Source organism: Gymnodraco acuticeps, unplaced genomic scaffold, assembly GCF_902827175.1.
Source record: "Gymnodraco acuticeps unplaced genomic scaffold, fGymAcu1.1, whole genome shotgun sequence".
Classification (NCBI taxonomy): domain Eukaryota; kingdom Metazoa; phylum Chordata; class Actinopteri; order Perciformes; family Bathydraconidae; genus Gymnodraco; species Gymnodraco acuticeps.
In genome coordinates this window covers 7,160,229-7,178,067 of record NW_022990238.1, presented here as the reverse complement: position 1 = coordinate 7,178,067, position 17,839 = coordinate 7,160,229, and the positions used below count along the sequence as shown (strand labels likewise).

The window sequence follows — 17,839 nt, the reverse complement described above, 5'->3', positions numbered from 1 at the left end:
CTGTTTGTTGGTTTTTACTGGGGGAAATTCATCTACTTGATTTAAAGGCTATTGATGAAGACAACTAGAAACTGATACACAGACACTTTGGTAGCACTTTAAAGAGTGGTCTATAACGGGGAGCAGAATGGGTGAGGCTTAATTCTAAAGTTAACTTTGAGATTGTGTCAGCAGTCTCTGAACTAGATTTGGTTTCATCTGCAATAGTCAGGTTAAAAAGGATACAATGACCATGTCAAGTCTGAATGAACTCTAAGATTAAAACTATGATCCTCCTTGGTCAAATGAAAACACAATCTTTCACAAAGGCACAGAAACTGCACAATTTGGTGAAAGAATATTGCATTTCTACAATCAAGTTGACCCTATCATAGTGCTATCAGCGAGATTTAAATGATCAAACTTAGTACCAGGCAGCTTACTTGACTAATAAGATCATATTAGTTATACTTTATTCATCCCAAACTTAAATGAATAATCGGTCACGAAATACTGATTTAAAAACGATTGTATTGCCTTTCATTTTATTGTCAGAGTTCGAGCTGCATCTGTAGTAATGGTCTGTTACTTAGCAGTTGTTACCATGAATTACAAACTGTATTGACTTCATTCACCAATCAAAATCACATTGTTTATTATTTGCTGGTGCCCAATAATAAATTATCATTCGTGGAATGTATATTTACTCAACATATGTGCTGTACAATTTATAGTATTTCCCTTTTTTTCACTCTGATATTTATTGAACATCTGTGGTCAAATAATTTAATAAGACTTGGAATACAAAACCTCTTATAGTTATAAAATAGGATGAATTGAGCCCAAAGTAACAACATTGCAGTATTTAGTCAACCAGCAGTGCAACCTTAAATATATTAACTAACTATTAACTAATGTTGTCATAAATGTAGTGAAGTATAAAGTACCATCTTCTTTCCCTCTGAGATATAGTGGAGTAGAACACAAAAGCAGAATGAAAAGAAAAGACTAAAATGTATACCTTAATATATATGAAAACCTTTCATAGACCACTTTAATGGTATACAAATTCTGACAAAATGTAAGATGGTTCCTTAGATCAAGTATTATAAATAAAATAAGAAACGGAGTTCTGAGGCATTTATCACCCTGTATTAATATGTTTCATTTGTTCATTCCATATACTCAACAGAATACATGGAATAGTTTTTTTTGGCCTTTAACCTTTATTGAGGCTTTCTTTTATTTTCATCCAAAAATATAGTTTCAGTCACTGTATTGTTTTTGCTGAAAATATCTAAATACGACACATATTCATTGTTTTAACTGCACAATTGTTTGAGAAAAGTCATTAAATATATGAATAGTTTGCATTAGACGAGTTGTGCCTTTAGAGGGCGCTATGATTACTTCTCTGGTTTTGGGTTTGCATGAGCAGATTCGAACATATATCTTTAAAGTGCAGAAACGTGACTATTAAAAATACAGGCGTTTATTAATATAAATGTATTTTTGATATTCAGTTATATTTACATGATATGTTACTGCGGTGGCTTTCTTTATTTTATGTATTACTTTGAAGAAAGTGCCGGTGAGGAATCGTGGGCTGCATTCGCAAACACTGATGGAGAACAGGCGAGGCTTTCAGGTTGGTTACGCGATGGCCGCTCTCTCAACAATATTTGGATTTTAAAGCGAAAACAATGGTTTTGCCGCTCTGAGAGGATTATTGATGTCTGGACTAGCTACCGGAATGATAGCGGCGTTGTTTTAGCCCGTCAGATTTGCTTAAGCGCCGGCTCGGAGATGTCCTCTTTCTGTTAGGCTTTCAGTGTTTTTCTTGTTCGTCTCCCGGGCCTGGATGAAGCTGCCTACACTGTAGCGGCGGGTTGCTACTTTCGGATGAGCGGGCAGTAGCTCTCAAAGAGGTGGGGTCTGAATTTAGGAGTCAAAACAAGTCCGTAGAGCTTCTTAGAGAGTTGCATAACATGCATGTCATAGATAACATGTTACCGATGTGATCGGAGGGGCAACATTATCAGAGTTTGACTCCTAACTTGATGTTCTTGCTAGTTAGCATTAGCCAACGGCAGCGGTAACTTGCACTAGCTAAAGCGTCATTTTAACATTTGCAAACCTTATATCGTATCGGAGCTACCAGTTATGTTGCTCCTGCAGAATAGTGAGGCACCCGGTTTATATTTCGTTTACGTGAACTCTGTTTTGACGTCTGAAAAAACGATATATTTGAATTTTGTTGTTGCAACTAGCATGTTGCTACCTGAACTAAGTGGTCAGTGACGTAACGCTGGGCATTGTTTTGACAGCACGCAGCATCTTAGCCCATACCTAAAACGTGTATATTACTATCTTGCTCAGTTATTTTTTTTGTTGATTATTTTTTCTAACAGACAATAGTTAGAAAAGTTAACGTGTATCTAACTGATGTGACGCAGCTCACCGTTCTGTTACAGTACCATACAGTGTAACGTTAGCCTCTGCCAGCGACCAAAATAATATACTCTGTCTTGTAATTACTGCAGTATTTCTCATCAGCATATCGCTATCTGGACTGTTTTCTAAAATTGCTACGGTCTCTATATACACTTCGAATGGCTAAAGCACAAATTAAGATAGATGTTTTAAATGCAGTGTTAATGACAACAATCCATTCTGCTATTAAGGAGATAACAATGTTTGAAATCTAGAACACTGTATTGACCCAGGGAAACATCATATACATACAGAACAGAAGAGCTTTGAAAGGTCTCCTAAATGTTCCTAGGGTATTGAGCTGAGCATAGAACCCTGGGAACATATACATGTGTACACGTCCCCATACTGTAGCTGCTGTTTCATGGTTTTCTGTTTGACACTTCAGTTGTAGGATGGATCCAGACGGTGGGGCAGATTCTCAAAAAGCTGTCAGTTTGCAGTGGCAGAGCTACAAACTTGTCCAGGATCCAGCCATCCGGCGAGTTGCACAGAAAATCTACAGATATGATGGAGTGCATTTCAGTGTGCCAGTGAGTTGATTGTCTTTCTCTTTTAATACATGTGTGTTCCTTAAATACAACATGTCTAATTTAGGATATGATACAACTTTATATGAAGAACTTTTATTCATTTAGAAAAAACACCTCTATAGAAAATAGTTTGTCCCCTATCTCTTATTCAAGGAGGATAGTCATGTTCTACCTCAGCACACATTTGATCCATCCATTTACTGAACCTTCATTCTGTTTTCACTATCAAATACCTGGTGCTTCTTTTGTGTGTGAATTCATGTGTTTTATTATGATCCTGTCTGGATGTGATATGAGTTCAATGCCACTATTTTAAAAGCAGGTTTTACACATTCAGACCGAAGACACATATCTGCCTTTCTCCCAAAACAATGTAGACAATAAAGTATTTTAACTAACAAGAGAAATATAAATAATATAAAGTCTGAAATAGTGCAAACATATACTATGCAAGGAACCAAATATAAACAATATACATGATAAGTAAGTTGCAAAAGCCAAATGTACACAATGCCAGAAATGTAAACAGGTTAACTGTATGTGTAACTTTTTTTTTTGTAATCGTTTATTTGAACCGGGACAGTGCACATTGATCAACACTTTAAAACAAAATAATGCTTACACGTGTAAATGAGCCGGATTTTAGCTTTGAGCTCATTTCCATCCGTAGTCCCGTCACGTACAACATATAAGAACATGACATTTATATACATAGCAAAAATAAATACATGATATGCAGCATATAAGCATTTACCACATGGCAGTACAATGTAGCAGCTACGACATATAAAGTGCAAGATAAGATAAAAGAGCTACATAAAGTGCAAGAGGAGATACCCCTGTATAAAAGTGCATTTAGCGGTGATTACACGTCTGTTTGTTTCTCAACCATTCTTTAAAGCTATTGAGAGTAGGACAATCCCGTATCTCAGTTGGGAGGCTATTCCACAATGAGCTGCCTTTTAACAGAGAGGACATTTTGTACAAGTTGTCCGTCTACGGTGGACTTCACAGTCTCCTCTGGTTTCTGACCTAGTGCAGCGTCCAGTGTCTTTTTTGTGGATGAATTCCCCTCAGGGTGCCAGTCCATGTAAACATTTATAAAAATAACACATACTTTTAAAAGACTTAAAATTGTCAAAACTTTTCTAGGATGGTACAGTGGTGGTATGAATTTTGGCTTTCTGTCAAAAACCTTGAATTATAAACAGTAGGGTGCAATCAAAAATAAATGTTGCCTAAAAGCTAACAGTAAACAGCGAGGGTCATAGAACATATCCTGGTTGTAGGAAGAATTATTCTACTTTCCATATCTCTGTCTCAGGTATACAGTGTGTGTTTTCAAGTTGTGTTACTACTAGAAGAAATAATATCCTTCTCTTAATTTTCAGGACTCTGGATTTCCTCCCATCGGTGAACTGCGGGACCATAGACCCCGGAGACTATGGTCCAGGTATACAGAAATGTCCCTGCCAGTGCCCAAGTTTAAGGTGAGAATAGCCTCTGCCAGGGTTCGTACGGTCATTGAAAACCTGGAAAAGTCATGGAAATTACATTTGCGTCAAATATAATTTACATTTAATCTAATCGCCGAAATAATCTGCGGTCGCGAGCTGTTATGTGCCATCATGACGCGCATGGTGTTATTTTTTAATATTATGAAGCGCGAGCTGTGTGCTCGAGTCTTCCTGCCTGTCGGCTGAACTATGCTGCTCCGGGATGAGGGTCAGCTACATTATCTACGGTGCGTTCGTTAACTGTAGCACAGACTGAGCCGCTGGTGAACAGCTGTTAGAACAGGGTGTTCAGAGCAGAGCGTGATGTGCACTGAAAAGTGTTTCTGTCGCAATATCATTTAAGGAATACATTGTCACTATCTGCTAACGTTAGCTTTAGCCTTCGTTTTCTAATAGTTTTTTTCATAGGCTATAAACAGAGGTGGTATAAGTATAGAGATTGTGCTAGAGTAAAAGTAGAAGTACTCAGATCTTGTACTTGAGTAAAAGTAGAAGTACTCAGGTCTTGTACTTGAGTAAAAGTACCAGAGTGTAGGAATACTCTGTTACAGTAAAAGTCCTGCATTCAAAATGTTCCTCAAGTAAAAGTAGAAAAGTATTCTCATCAAAATATAGTGAAAGTAGCGACAGTAAAAGTAGTCGTTGTGCAGATTGGTCCATTTCAGAATAATATATATGATATGTTTTATAAAGATTGATCATTAAAGTGTTCTCAAAGCTGGTGAAGGTGCAGCTAGTTTGAATGAGTTTGTATACTGCAGGGTAGCTTGTGACTTTACTCCAGGTGGAACTAAAGTCTGATTTAACACTTGGTTATATTTCACATCATTCATCCACATCTGTAAAGTAGCTAAAGGTATTAAATACATGTAGTGGAGGAAAAGTACACCATGTACCTCTGAACTGTAGAGGAGTAGAAGTACACCATGTACCTCTGAACTGTAGAGGAGAAGAAGTACAAAGTAGCATAACATTGAAATACTTAAATAAAGTACAAGTATCTCAAAATTGTACCCAAGTATAGCACTTGTTGAGTTTATGAACTTAGTTATTTTACACCAGTGGCTATTCAGATAGAAAGACTAAGCCTTGCACAGAGGCATGACAATACATTTTCAAAATGCTCAACAGTGCTGCCAAAATGATAAACTGACTGCTACACAATTAAAATAAATGCTTTTATATATTTCTATTAGATGTGACTCTTTGGCGTTTCTGTTATTACTAACTGCTGCTTTAGTTGTTCTGACTGCTCAAATCCTCTGTTATTCCTAATGTTAAAGCCGATATCCCGTGGGGTCGGGGGGCTCGGATCCTTGTTACCTTTTTCATACCTGATGAGTTTGCCTCCCTGACTGCAGTTGCTTCAGCGTGTAGAAGCTAGTAAGCCTACTATTTGATTTGTTTTAGATAGGCACTACATGTTTCATATGTAGACCTTGTTTTCCTGTTCCATGTTAAAATAAACCATTTTCAGTGGTCATTTTTTTTTGGTCATGGAAAATTAGGTAAAGGTCATTGAGAAGTCATGGAAAAGTCATTGAAAATCATTGGTGGAAAAGTGTATGAACCCTGCTCTGAGCACTAACTTAAGACATACTTCACCTCAGGCTTAATATGTTGACACATTATTGGACCTGATTTTCTTCACAGCTTGATGAGTTCTATGTGGGTCCCATACCCCTCAAGGAGGTGAGCTTTGCTAGACTGAATGACAACATCAAGGAGCCCTTTCTGGCAGAAATGTGTGCAAAGTTTGGTGAGGTGGAGGAGATGGAGATCCTGTTTCACCCCAAGACCAGGAAGCACTTGGGCCTGGCCAGGGTGTTGTTTACCAGCACCAGAGGAGCTAAGGACACAGTCAAGCATCTGCACAACACTTCTGTCATGGGTAACATCATTCATGCTCAACTGGATATAAAAGGTAAGTTTATTAAACACCTTATCTCCGTCATCTTCAAAGTTAACCTAGTGATCAATCATACTATACATTGTGTGTGGAGTGAGAAATACATCGCCAGTACAAACATGTAATGCATTGGCTGAAAACTGTGTTTGTCTCTTCCAAAAAGAAAAAAGTACACACACATTGTCATAAACACAAATTGATATTATGCCATTTAAAAAATATCTGAGATCTATACACATAGTTTGAAAGGTAATGCAGTCATGAGATATATGTGCCAGCTTTTTTTATCGCTAAAGATTGAGCTTATGAGGAAAATGCTTTTGGAATTCCTTTATCTGTACCTTATATCCAAATAAAAAAACCTTTATGCTATATGTCCTGTTGACTATAAAAAAAAAACAGACATTATAATAATAATAATAATGCATTACATTTTTTTATTAGAGCGCTTTTACAGGTGCTCAAAGCGCTTTACAATTACACATTACACATATTAGACATGTAAGAGTCATTACTGTGGACATTAGCTGTTCCTTGGTGGAGACGGTGGATATGGGTGATGTCTGTAGTGCCCTCATTTCTCGGTCTGCATTTATTTTTCTGTGGCTTTTGTTTATTTCCACAGGCCAGCAGAGGCAAAAGTATTATGACCTGATGGTAAACGGGTCCTACACTCCTCAGACGGTGCCCCTGGGAGGCAAGGCTTTGACTGACAGGCTCCCGCCTCCAGCCCCAGCCCCAGCACCAGCACCAGCACCAGCACCGCCGCAGCCACAGCCTGACACGGTATAGTCGCAGCATCATTTTCACTTCAGAATGTTATGTAATGTTATTTTTCCTATTCTTAAAAGCTTATATTAAATCAAATGAAGCTTTAAATGTTTTCTTTTTTATTGTGGTCTTTTATGGTGCTGTTTCATTTCTGCTAGATCATTTCTTTTAACCAAATAAAAAAAAATTGTTTTTTACAGGCAACATGCCAATAAATATTAAATTAAGCAAATATTTTGTTTGATAAAAACATGTTTTGTGTTTTGTAAAGGCTTGCATCTTCCTTTTTTCAATAAATATGACCGTTTGGACTTCACAGCTCTAAGGTTATGGAGATGTTTCAGATCACACAAGATTGAAAAAATCCTATGTAGCCACAAATGGATTGGATTTCTACCAATACTATCATAATAATGCTATTGGTGAAGCCTTATCTTGATAGAAAACTGTGCAGAAACATCTGTATAAAATGCAATGAATTGTCAGGTAACATTGCGGCATAGTCATGTCAAACAATGTTGAAAATGTGCAATTCAAAAGTAGTGAATGAATGTTCTAACTATTTGATGAAGCCCGCTTTCACTTCCCTAATGATCTGCTAAAGTTCATATGGATATTGGATTGTAAGGAAACTTACATTTTCATTGATGTGCTTGTTTTGAACAGTCATCAGAAGTCAGGCGGAGGCTTTCCAGTGACCTTGCGGTTTTGGCAGCAGGGGTCCAGGCCCTAACGTCAGGAAGTGCAGACCCTTCCTCTGGGGATACTGGTTTCAGTGATCAGCGTCTGGACACGCCCCCCTCTTCCATGTCGGGCCCCTTAACACCAGGCTCCACTGCCTCATCTCAGGGTGCTGGAGGAGGAACACCATACAGCTCCAGATCTGGGACTCCTTTCTCACAAGACTCGGGCTACACTGGCGGAAGGTTAGTCGACGATACTTGGCCAAAGAGAGAGTTGCATCAAAACTGTACCATTGCCTTGGTGCTGGTGTTATTATTCAGGTTCCTTGGTAAAGGCTGAAACGCTCTATCTTTTTCTGTACATTATGATATTATAGTTATTTCTGTTGTATTCATAATTGCAATTGTACTACAGTCTAAATGTAGCTTTAACTCTTAATACCTTGCTTCTTGATTCGTTATAGCAATTATGTTGCAAGGATGTCATGTTTGGACAGTGCACCGATGTAATCATTCCATTACAAGTACAGTAACATTATTATGCTCTGCATAGAAGATTCCATTGTACACTGTACAGATTCTCTATTGAATTGACATACATTGCTTAATCAACAATAAGTAAGGAAATGTATGCTTTTGATCATTCAGTGAAACTGGCAGTGTTGTCATGGGTAGTGGGTGTTAGAGTGGCAGTTAATATTAGACCACATCAATTAAAACATCCACAGTCTTTCACGTACACATGCAAGCGTTCAATACACCTTTTTTTATCCTCTGAATATTACTTGTTTTGGTTATCTTTATGCCAATAAAGCATGTTTAATTTAATTGATTGTCTGTATGGTTGTCATGCAGGTCAGCAAAATAATATTTTTTAATAACTTCATTTGTGTCATGCAGGCATACTGGCTACAACACTGTCACTTTGGGCAGTGGCTACCCTCCCCAGGACATGCTACCTTCGTCCTCCTCGTCTTCTGCAGTCTCGTCTACTGTTGGAGGACACAAAGCACCTCGCTTCTCGGAGGACGCACAGGAACCTTCAGTGTTTCACCGAGGTCGCCCTATATACCCCCCAAACACATCATACCGTCCCAACGAGCCGCCATGCTACCCCCCATACCCCAATGCTGGAGGGCCTGGGCCACACATTGCGCACCACTCCTCAATGCCTCCTCCACCTCTTGCCGCCCAATTTGATCAGCCCCCAATGTCAGACAGGGACCGTGACAGAGACTCGGCGGGGCGCTACGGGCCGGCGGGGATCGGCTCCAGAAGGTCATCCTACCACCAGCAAGACACAAACTCTTCCACAAAGTACCATTCCCATCACTCCCATCACCACTCAGAGCGCAGGGAGGACAGGGCGTACCGGCGAGACAGCCTGGGCTCCCGGTCTGGTGACCATGGCCACCAGAAACACCGCAACCACCACCATTCACACAACCACCACGGCAGCAGCAGCCACAGAAGGAGCAGCCATGACCGGGACAGAGATAGAGACAGGGACAGAGACAGTGACTACTCCAACAGCTCTGACCCCAGATACAATTCCAACTCCTACCGTTCTTCCTCTAACAGCATGTCTCCTCCCCCCTCATCTTACTCCGCATACCCCTCCTCCAAAGAGCCAGCCCCTCCTCAGGGATTGGACGCTTCCACCCGTCTTGCAGGCTCAAGCCTTGCAGAGAGGGGCTCCCTGCCGTCGGTTGGTGCTGACAAAGACTATCACCCTGGTCACCACAGTGCTCTTCCTCCACCGCCTCCCCCCGCGCCGGCCCCCCTCCCGCCAGCCTCAGTCATAGCAGCGGCTGTAGCTGAGACACTGGGAACACTGGACTTCAACCAGGATAGTCCGGCCCGGGAAGAGCAGTGGACAAAGCCAAAGCGCCGTCCAAGCACGCCACCAGCACCCCCGATAACGCCTCCGCCTCCGCCTACCTCCCCGCCCCACCCTCCCATTGCTTCTTCCTCCACGTCCCCTTCCTCTACCTCCCTTCCCCACCATCTTCCCTCTTCCTCCAGCTCCCCACCTCAGCGTGACTCCTCCTCTCCAGAGCCAGATTCCACCAATGAGAGTCTACCGTTCGTCTACCACAGCAGCAGCCTGGACTCTCGTATTGAGATGCTCCTCAAAGAACAGAAGGCGAAGTTTTCTTTCCTTGCCTCCGATGAGGAGGATGAAGAAGATAGGAAGGAGGAGAAGCAGAGGGGTGTACGTGGGGAAGGAGATCGAAGAGGTGATGGGACAGGGGAGCACACAAGTGGTAACCTGGTGGGAGACAATGGTGAGAAGGACCACAGGAAGAAAGGGGAAAGAGACAGAGGAAGGAAGCGGGGAAAGGGGGGAGATGGTAGGAAGAGTCCCAGTTTACATACAGCAGCCATACCATCCTCTTCCTCCTACTCCTCTCACAACCCCACAGAGGAAACCCAAAAACAGGTTGGCCTCACTGGAGCTTTGCAGGAGGAATCTTCACAGACTGGATCTGCTGATACACGCAGCAGGACAGGAGCACACACACCACCTTACAATGGACAGAGTCAGGTACGATCAGTAGCATAATCAAGCTTTAAGGGAGACTTCTGACAAGTCATAATCACTTTTTTGCTACTTTGTTAGCATATATGGGACTGGTTATCACACTGGTATTCAAACAGTACATTTCTTAAGCCTTTTTGTGGTGTCTTTTGAAAGTGTGGTTATTAATGTGCATGGTGTATACTAACAATCTAAACTCTGTTTTCTTTTAGTCCTCCCCTCACTCCTCAGGCGAAGACATGGAGATCTCAGACGAGGAAGAGGAGGTGACTACCATAACAACAGTGACCTCCCACCAGGCCTCCCTCACCTCAGGTTCCTCACCCTGTTCCTCCCAGGCTGCCATGCCTTCACGAACAACAGACCACTCATCTTCGCCCCAACCAGACTCTGCACAGCACTTTGGCACCTCCATGCACCCTCCCATACCTTCCTACCCTCCTCATTTGCCACTTCCTCCTGGTTACTCCCTCCAACCCCCACCTCCGCCCGGGATCCCTCCCCTTTCCCACATGGAGCTGCACTCCGAGTATCCTCCCATGCCCCACCACATGTATGACTATGCCTCGTCCATGGAGCTGATGAACCAGTACAGCGGTGGAGCTCCAATGTCTTTCCAGATGCAGACCCACATGCTCAGTCGCCTACACCAGCTGAGGGTGTCGTCCTCCAACGGCACCCCCGGCCCCGGTGAGGCAGCCACTGCAGACTACTCCTCCTACCATCTCCACCCTATGCCGCCACCCCACACACACCACCCCTATATGGACCAAGAGGGGAGTGGAGCAGGCGCTCATTATGACCAGGACCACCGCTACATGCCCACCCATATGCCCTACCCCTACCCAGACCCCCACAGCACCCAGATAGCACACCCTCAACACCATGGCATCCCGCCTCCCCATACTGGCTGGCCGCCGCACGTCTTGCCGCCCCACTACGCCTCTTACATGCCCCCCCCGGGCTATGGCACCATGCTGCCCGGGGAGGGAGACGAGTACAGGGCTCCAGAGGGGGAGGAGATGTCTATGTTGCCTGAAAATCCACATGAAGCCACAGTGCAGATGGTCCTGGGCACTCTGATCCAGGAAATGAAAAACATCATGCAGAGGGACCTGAACCGCAAAATGGTGGAGAACGTTGCCTTTGCGACTTTTGACGAGTGGTGGGAGAGGAAAGAGACCAAGGCCAAGGTAAGGAAGAATGGTGTATATTTGAAGCTTGTTTTGTTGTGTGTACACAAATATAGCTTCATCCAATTATTTGTACATTTATTACAAATAATTTTGTATTAATAAACTCAGACTAGATCTTTCTACAATCCTTGAATTCAAGCGAATCCTACGTTCAGATTAAAATCGACCAGCACCTTTTTTGACTTGTCGTGCCTTTCAGTGTTGTTACAAATGTAGCTTTCTCCAGTTATTAGTTAAAAAAAATACATAGATGAAGCTCCTGAGCAGTAAATGAAGTAAATGCAATTGTTTCCACCTTTAGCAGCATAGCATTAAAGTGAATTGATTATTAAAGTCCAGTATATATGATTCTGAACAAGTCATTCTGCATTTTGAATACTTGTATTGTTTATACTTAAGTGTAATTAGATGCAAATACTTTCACTTAAGACTTCAAATGCAGAACTTTTTCACTATTTAAAAGTATTTAAACCTTGTTAATATTACTTTGTCCACTGGGTGCCTTCCAAAGCTGCCCCTTCTTTTACCATCAGTTCATATGGCCTCCTTTATTCTCTGTGGCAACATGATGCCACCGACCACATTGATCAAGCATCAGAGTTGTATTGTGAAATGGAAAAGGGAAATAAATACAAATTGTAATTGCACCATGTTTCCTCCTCCAGCCTTTCCAGACAATGGTTAGAGGGATGTCTGCATTACGGGATGATGAGAAAAAAGAGGAAAAGATCAACCGTCCTCGGGAGCCTCATACGTCTCTCGTGGACTGGGCGAAGAGCGGTGGCATGGAAGGGTTCTCTCTCCGAGGACCAGTCCGACTTCCTTCCTTCAAGGTAAAAGCACTTTGGCAGAAATTTGACTGAATTATAATGTTCGACAGCTCACAATGTGATTAGATGAATTAAAACACACACATTACATTGCATTTAGCTGACGCTTTTATCCAAAGCGATAAGTGCATTCGACCAAGAAGATACAAACTTGAAGAAAACAGAATCATATAAGTACATCAGGTTTCATAGAGCCAAAACATTTCAAGTGCTACTCAACTGGCTTTAGATAAGCCAGTCCTTTATTAGTATATAAGTGCTTTGTTAGTAATTCTATCGCTCGAAGTGGAGTCGAAAGAGATTAGTTTTCAGTCTGCGCCGGAAGATGTGTAAGCTATCTGCTGTCCTGATGTCAATGGGGAGCTCATTCCACCATTTAGGAGCCAGGATAGCAAACCCACGTGTTTTTGCTGATGGGAACTTGGGTCCCCTTCGCAGCGAGGGTGCAGCGAGCCGTTTGGCTGATGCAGAGCGTAGTGCACGTGCTGGGGTGTACGGTTTAACCATGTCCTGGATGTAGGAAGGGCCAGATCCATTCGCAGCATGGTACGCAAGTACCATTGTCTTGAAGTGGATTCTAGCAGTTACCGGAAGCCAGTGAATAGAGCGGAGGAGCGGTCGCCCTCTTATATTCGACATTGAGTCAATTATTTACATTTTGGTGAGATACTTATTTTAAGAATCCTATAAGAACATTTCCAGTAGATGCAAGATTCAAATTGTTTTGTTGCATTATTATTAATACAGTACATTTTACAGTTCTGTCAAATAAAGGTTTTGTTGATAATTGATAAACGATCAGGGACTAACCTAATCTACACCTGATAACATAACTCGCAAGTGTACATTTTAATGAACATTGTTGCCATGACATCCCCTAACAGTGCTGGTCCCGGGTGTACAGTCGATACTTTTAATCCTACTTGCCACCAGGATCCCGTTATAATTAGTCTTATTTAAACATAGATATTTTGATTTAGTTAAGTTGATGTAAGATGCAGGGTTCGTACGGGTGCTTGAAATCCTTGAAAATGCTTGAAATTTGACGTGGTGTTTTCAAGGTTGGGAAAGTGCTTGAATTTTGGGAATGGTGCTTGAAATTGAGATAAAGTGCTTGAAAATGTAAATGCTTTACTTTTACAATAAATTGCTGTCTGACTGAATAGTTCGCTTTTTAGATTAAAAGAAAAGAATTGCTTTGCTTCTACATAAAACAGCTCTGCTGCGGCCTTCCCGCGCTATGCGCGCGACCTGCAAGTGTTTGTGTTACGTGTGACCTGGGCATTCTGATGAGTGATAGATGACTGTGTGCCAGGAGGTTGCAGTTTCAACGAGCGTTGGCTAGCAGAAGACAAATACAAGCCATGGCTCAGACGAGGGTCAAGCCCACGAGTAGCCTCCTGCAAAGTTTGCAAAAATAACGATGCGATAGATCAACGTTGCATGTTACGTTTGTTTAAGCTAACGTTAGCGAGCTGATTAGCGAACTCGATTGACGGATAATAATAATTGCAGGGGACAATCATTTCAGAGGAGCGTACCTATGTTAATATGTGCGTTACAGTCGCCATCCTGTGGTGTTCAGAGGATGAAGCACTCACAGTATTTCGTTTTATAGTCACGAAATATAATCTATTAATTCGACACAGAGCGATTTTGAAAGCAATGTATTTCTACTGGTAGTATGTTTCGTGCCTAAAACAAATGTGACTTGCTCTATCGAAATCAGTCACATTGACCCGAAGACACATTTTCGTTTGTATTACTGGTGTGGGGGAAGCTCGTGTGTGTGTGTGTGTGTGTGTGTGTGTGTGTGTGTGTGGTGTGTGTGTGTGTGTGTGTGTGTGTGTGTGTGTGTGTGTGTGTGTGTGTGTGTGTGTGTGTGTGTGGTGTGTGTGTGTGTGTGTGGTGTATTTGTGTGTGTGTGTGTGGTGTGTGTGGTGTGTGTGTGTGTGTGTGTGTGATGTGTGTGTGTGTGTGTGTGTGTGTGTGGTGTGTGTGTGTGTGTGTGTGTGTGTGTGTGTGTGTGTGTGTGTGTGTGTGTGTGTGTGTGTGTGTGTGTGTGTGTGTGTGTGTGTGTGTGTGTGTGTGTGTGTGTGTGTGTGTGTGTGTGTGTGTGTGTGTGTGTGTGTGTGTGTGTGTGTGTGTGTGTGTGTGTGTGTGGTGTGTGTGTGTGTGGTGTGTGTGTGTGTGTGTGTGTGTGTGTGTGTGTGTGTGTGTGTGTGTGTGTCGGGGAAACACTCACAAGAAACACCGGCTGTTGTTATGCTTGCTGTGATGTTACATTAGTCCGTTCTCTGCTTGTAATTATGCCGAAGCTTCAAAGTTGTATTTATCATCTGAATTTGCCGAAACAAGTTTAATATTCTGAAAGCCAATACTTTGTTTATTTGAAAACAGATGAAAACAAACTGTCTTTTATATAAAATTGAAGTGTTATACAAGTAAAACTACATTTTGCTTTAATCCCATGTAATGGTAGAATGAACACAGTCTTCCTTTGCAGATGTATAAGTCAGGTGTCTTGAGTAGTCAGCATTACCTACAAATCATTGTACACATTTGTAAATATTATTTTCCACTTGTTACCATTGTGAGGCTATTTTTATGCAGCTCTGCGTGATTTTGTGGCTACAATTCAGACTAACACGCTACTAGAGGTGGAATAAGTACTCAGGTATTGTTCTTGAGTAAAAGTAGAAGTACCAGAGTGTAGGAATACTCTGTCACAGTCCTGCATTCAAAATGTTCCTCAAGTAAAAGTAGAAAAGTATTCTCATCAAAATATAGTTAAAGACAGTAAAAGTAGTCGTTGTGCAGATTGGTCCCTTTCAAAATAATATATATGATATGATTTATAATGATTGATCATGAAAGTGTTCTCAAAGCTGGTAAAGGTGCAGCTAGTTTGAATGGCTTTGTATACTGCAGGGTAGCTGGTGACTTTACTCCAGGTGGAACTAAAGTCTGATTCAACACTTGGTTATATTTCACATCATTCATCCACATCTGTGAAGTAGCTAAAGGGATTAAATACATGTAGTGGAGTAGAAGTACACCAGTTACCTCTGACTTATGTTCACTGCCAACTTAAAATTACCTCAACAATAGTAATCAATAATGTATTGAAAAGTTATTTGGCTGATTGTTTTATATTGGCTCAGCCAGGTTATATGGGAGGCCCAGTCTACGTACAGGTCACTCATTCTTTAATTTTTCATCCTCGTGTAGAATGCTATCACGAAACACACATTTGGTTGTTTATAGCATAAAGAACATCTGATTTAATGTGAGGTAGGGAAATAATCATTTGAGTATGTGTATATAAATATGTAATTTACAACAGCTGTAAGATGCTTGAAAAGCTGGAAAATGCACCTTGAAAATGATTGAAAAGTGCTTGAATTTGACTTTGGAAAAGGTGTAAGAACCCTGAAGATGTTAAAGTCCATTCTTGGCTGTGTTTCATTGCTATAAAAAATATTGTTGATTTCCACTTGTTTAGGTAAAGAGGAAAGAACCGCAGGAGCTTCAAGAGGGAGACATGAAGAGGCCACGGCCCTCGACCCCACCAGACGAGGATGACGAAGGTTTGTTGAGCTCATTTTTAACATTGTAAAGACTGGTTTGATTTAAAGGGCCTGCTGCATTTAACTCTGCGACCTTGAGAGCCTTGAAAGGCGCCTATAGAAAATAAATGAATTATTATTATTAACTCTCAAACTGATGTATTGTTTTCAGCTCGTGCGGGGAGAATGCCAGAGGCAAGCAGACATGGAGCTGAAAGAGACAACAAGAGGAGGAAAAAGAAGCCAAGAAGTCGTAAACCTTGGGAGCTGGGCAGCGAGGGAGAGGAAACATCTGATGGCTCCTCCACTGAAAAGGTTCGGGTTGTTATCTCTTATTGTAAGCAAACAAAAAATCAAGAGCACATAAACAAACCAAAGGTATGCTTAAATGAGACTTTGCGAAACCCGTTTACATCAAATGTATTCACTAAAACAGCAGACTGAGCGTTGAATTATAACATATTTTTGTATGAATGTATTCAGCTTGTACGTGGTATTGATTTCAAATGTGTTTTGTGTTATCAGGTTTGTTAAGAATTGTGTTCTCACTCTAGATGGCAGCATTTCACTGTGATATATTAGTTTTGTAACTATAATCCTTTTTATTTGTAGGAGGATGAAGAGGAAGAGGGAAGTGAAAAGGCATCTGATGGTAAATCACAATCTTATTACAAGACATTTACTTCTGTTTACTTTCAGTTAAAGGTCATAAGGATCCCAAATATCTTCTTTTCTTTTTTTTAGATGATGCCCTTAGTGCTGATAGTGACGATGAGAGCCTCTCCTCGTCCTCTGACGGCTCTTCATCTTCAGGATCTACATCTTCATCTTCCTCTGAAGATGAGGATGAAGAGGAAGGAGAGAGGGCTGAGAGTGAAGGGCCAGACTCCATGGATGATTCGACCATGGACAGCACAAGCGAAAAACACGGCAGGTATGGAGTTTGAAACGTTGTGTTTATTCCATGTTCCATGTCTAATATCTGTCCATTCCACAAATACAATTTGTCTATTTCATTCAACTGAATGCACGTTTCATTGTCAATATCACTGGCTTCAAATGTATTTCTTCTTTTCTTTCCAGGGAAAATAATGCAGGTGCTTTTTCAAAGGCAGAAGTCAAAACAGGTTGGTCAAAAGTCCTCCTCAACGTCATTAAAAACTGCGTATCACATTCAGGGATGCAAACTTGTTACCTTTAGGTGAAATTCGCCGTTTTGAATCCAAAATAGGTCGTGTGTGTGACTCATGTAGATCTGCAATAAAAATATTTTTGGGGTATGGGGGAGTCTGGGACCCGGAGTAATCTGCGGCCACGATGATGGTCTAGCTTCAGCAGCTACATTACCTACGGGTGCGTTCGTTAATATTAACTGTGGTGCGGAGTCACTGTGGCACAGACTGGACCGCTGGTGAACAGCTGTTAGAACGGGCCGTTCAGGTGTTCAGAGCAGAGCTCCCTGTCAGAGTGGCAGAGCGGGATGTGCACTGAAAAGGGTTTCTGTCGCAATATTATCGTTGAGCTGGCTAACTAGCATACATTGTCACTATCTGCTAACGTTAGCTTTAGCCTTCGTTTTCTAATAGTTTTTTTCATAGACTATAAACAGGTGGTATAAGTATAGATCTTGTTCTTGAGTAAAAGTAGAAGTACTCAGATATTGTACTAGAGTAAAAGTAGAAGCACTCAGATCTTGTACTAGAGTAAAAGTAGAAGTACTCAGGTCTTGTTCTTGAGTAAAAGTAGAAGTACTCAGATATTGTACTTGAGTAATAGTAGAAGTACTCAGGTCTTGTACTTGAGTAAAAGTGGAAGTA

At 41.4% G+C, this 17,839-nt stretch overlaps 1 protein-coding gene across 2 annotated transcripts in view; it reads left to right on the top strand.

Moving 5' to 3' along the window:
- The first annotated feature begins 1,610 nt into the window (after window positions 1-1,610).
- setd1a (SET domain containing 1A, histone lysine methyltransferase) overlaps window positions 1,611-17,839 on the top strand; it is a 29,540-nt gene continuing 13,311 nt past the window's right edge. The window contains exons 1-14 of one of the 2 annotated variants that reach the window (XM_034219859.1): window positions 1,611-1,627; window positions 2,861-3,005; window positions 4,397-4,495; window positions 6,176-6,446; window positions 7,057-7,217; window positions 7,869-8,128; window positions 8,786-10,433; window positions 10,640-11,620; window positions 12,289-12,456; window positions 15,959-16,043; window positions 16,195-16,337; window positions 16,635-16,674; window positions 16,767-16,956; window positions 17,106-17,149. In XM_034219859.1, coding sequence (XP_034075750.1) covers window positions 2,868-3,005; window positions 4,397-4,495; window positions 6,176-6,446; window positions 7,057-7,217; window positions 7,869-8,128; window positions 8,786-10,433; window positions 10,640-11,620; window positions 12,289-12,456; window positions 15,959-16,043; window positions 16,195-16,337; window positions 16,635-16,674; window positions 16,767-16,956; window positions 17,106-17,149 — 4,228 coding nt within the window. In that variant the 5' untranslated portion in view covers window positions 1,611-1,627; window positions 2,861-2,867. Of the gene's footprint in view, window positions 1,908-2,860; window positions 3,006-4,396; window positions 4,496-6,175; window positions 6,447-7,056; window positions 7,218-7,868; window positions 8,129-8,785; window positions 10,434-10,639; window positions 11,621-12,288; window positions 12,457-15,958; window positions 16,044-16,194; window positions 16,338-16,634; window positions 16,675-16,766; window positions 16,957-17,105; window positions 17,150-17,839 lie in introns of both variants that reach the window. The other variant, XM_034219858.1, reaches the window with a different exon arrangement.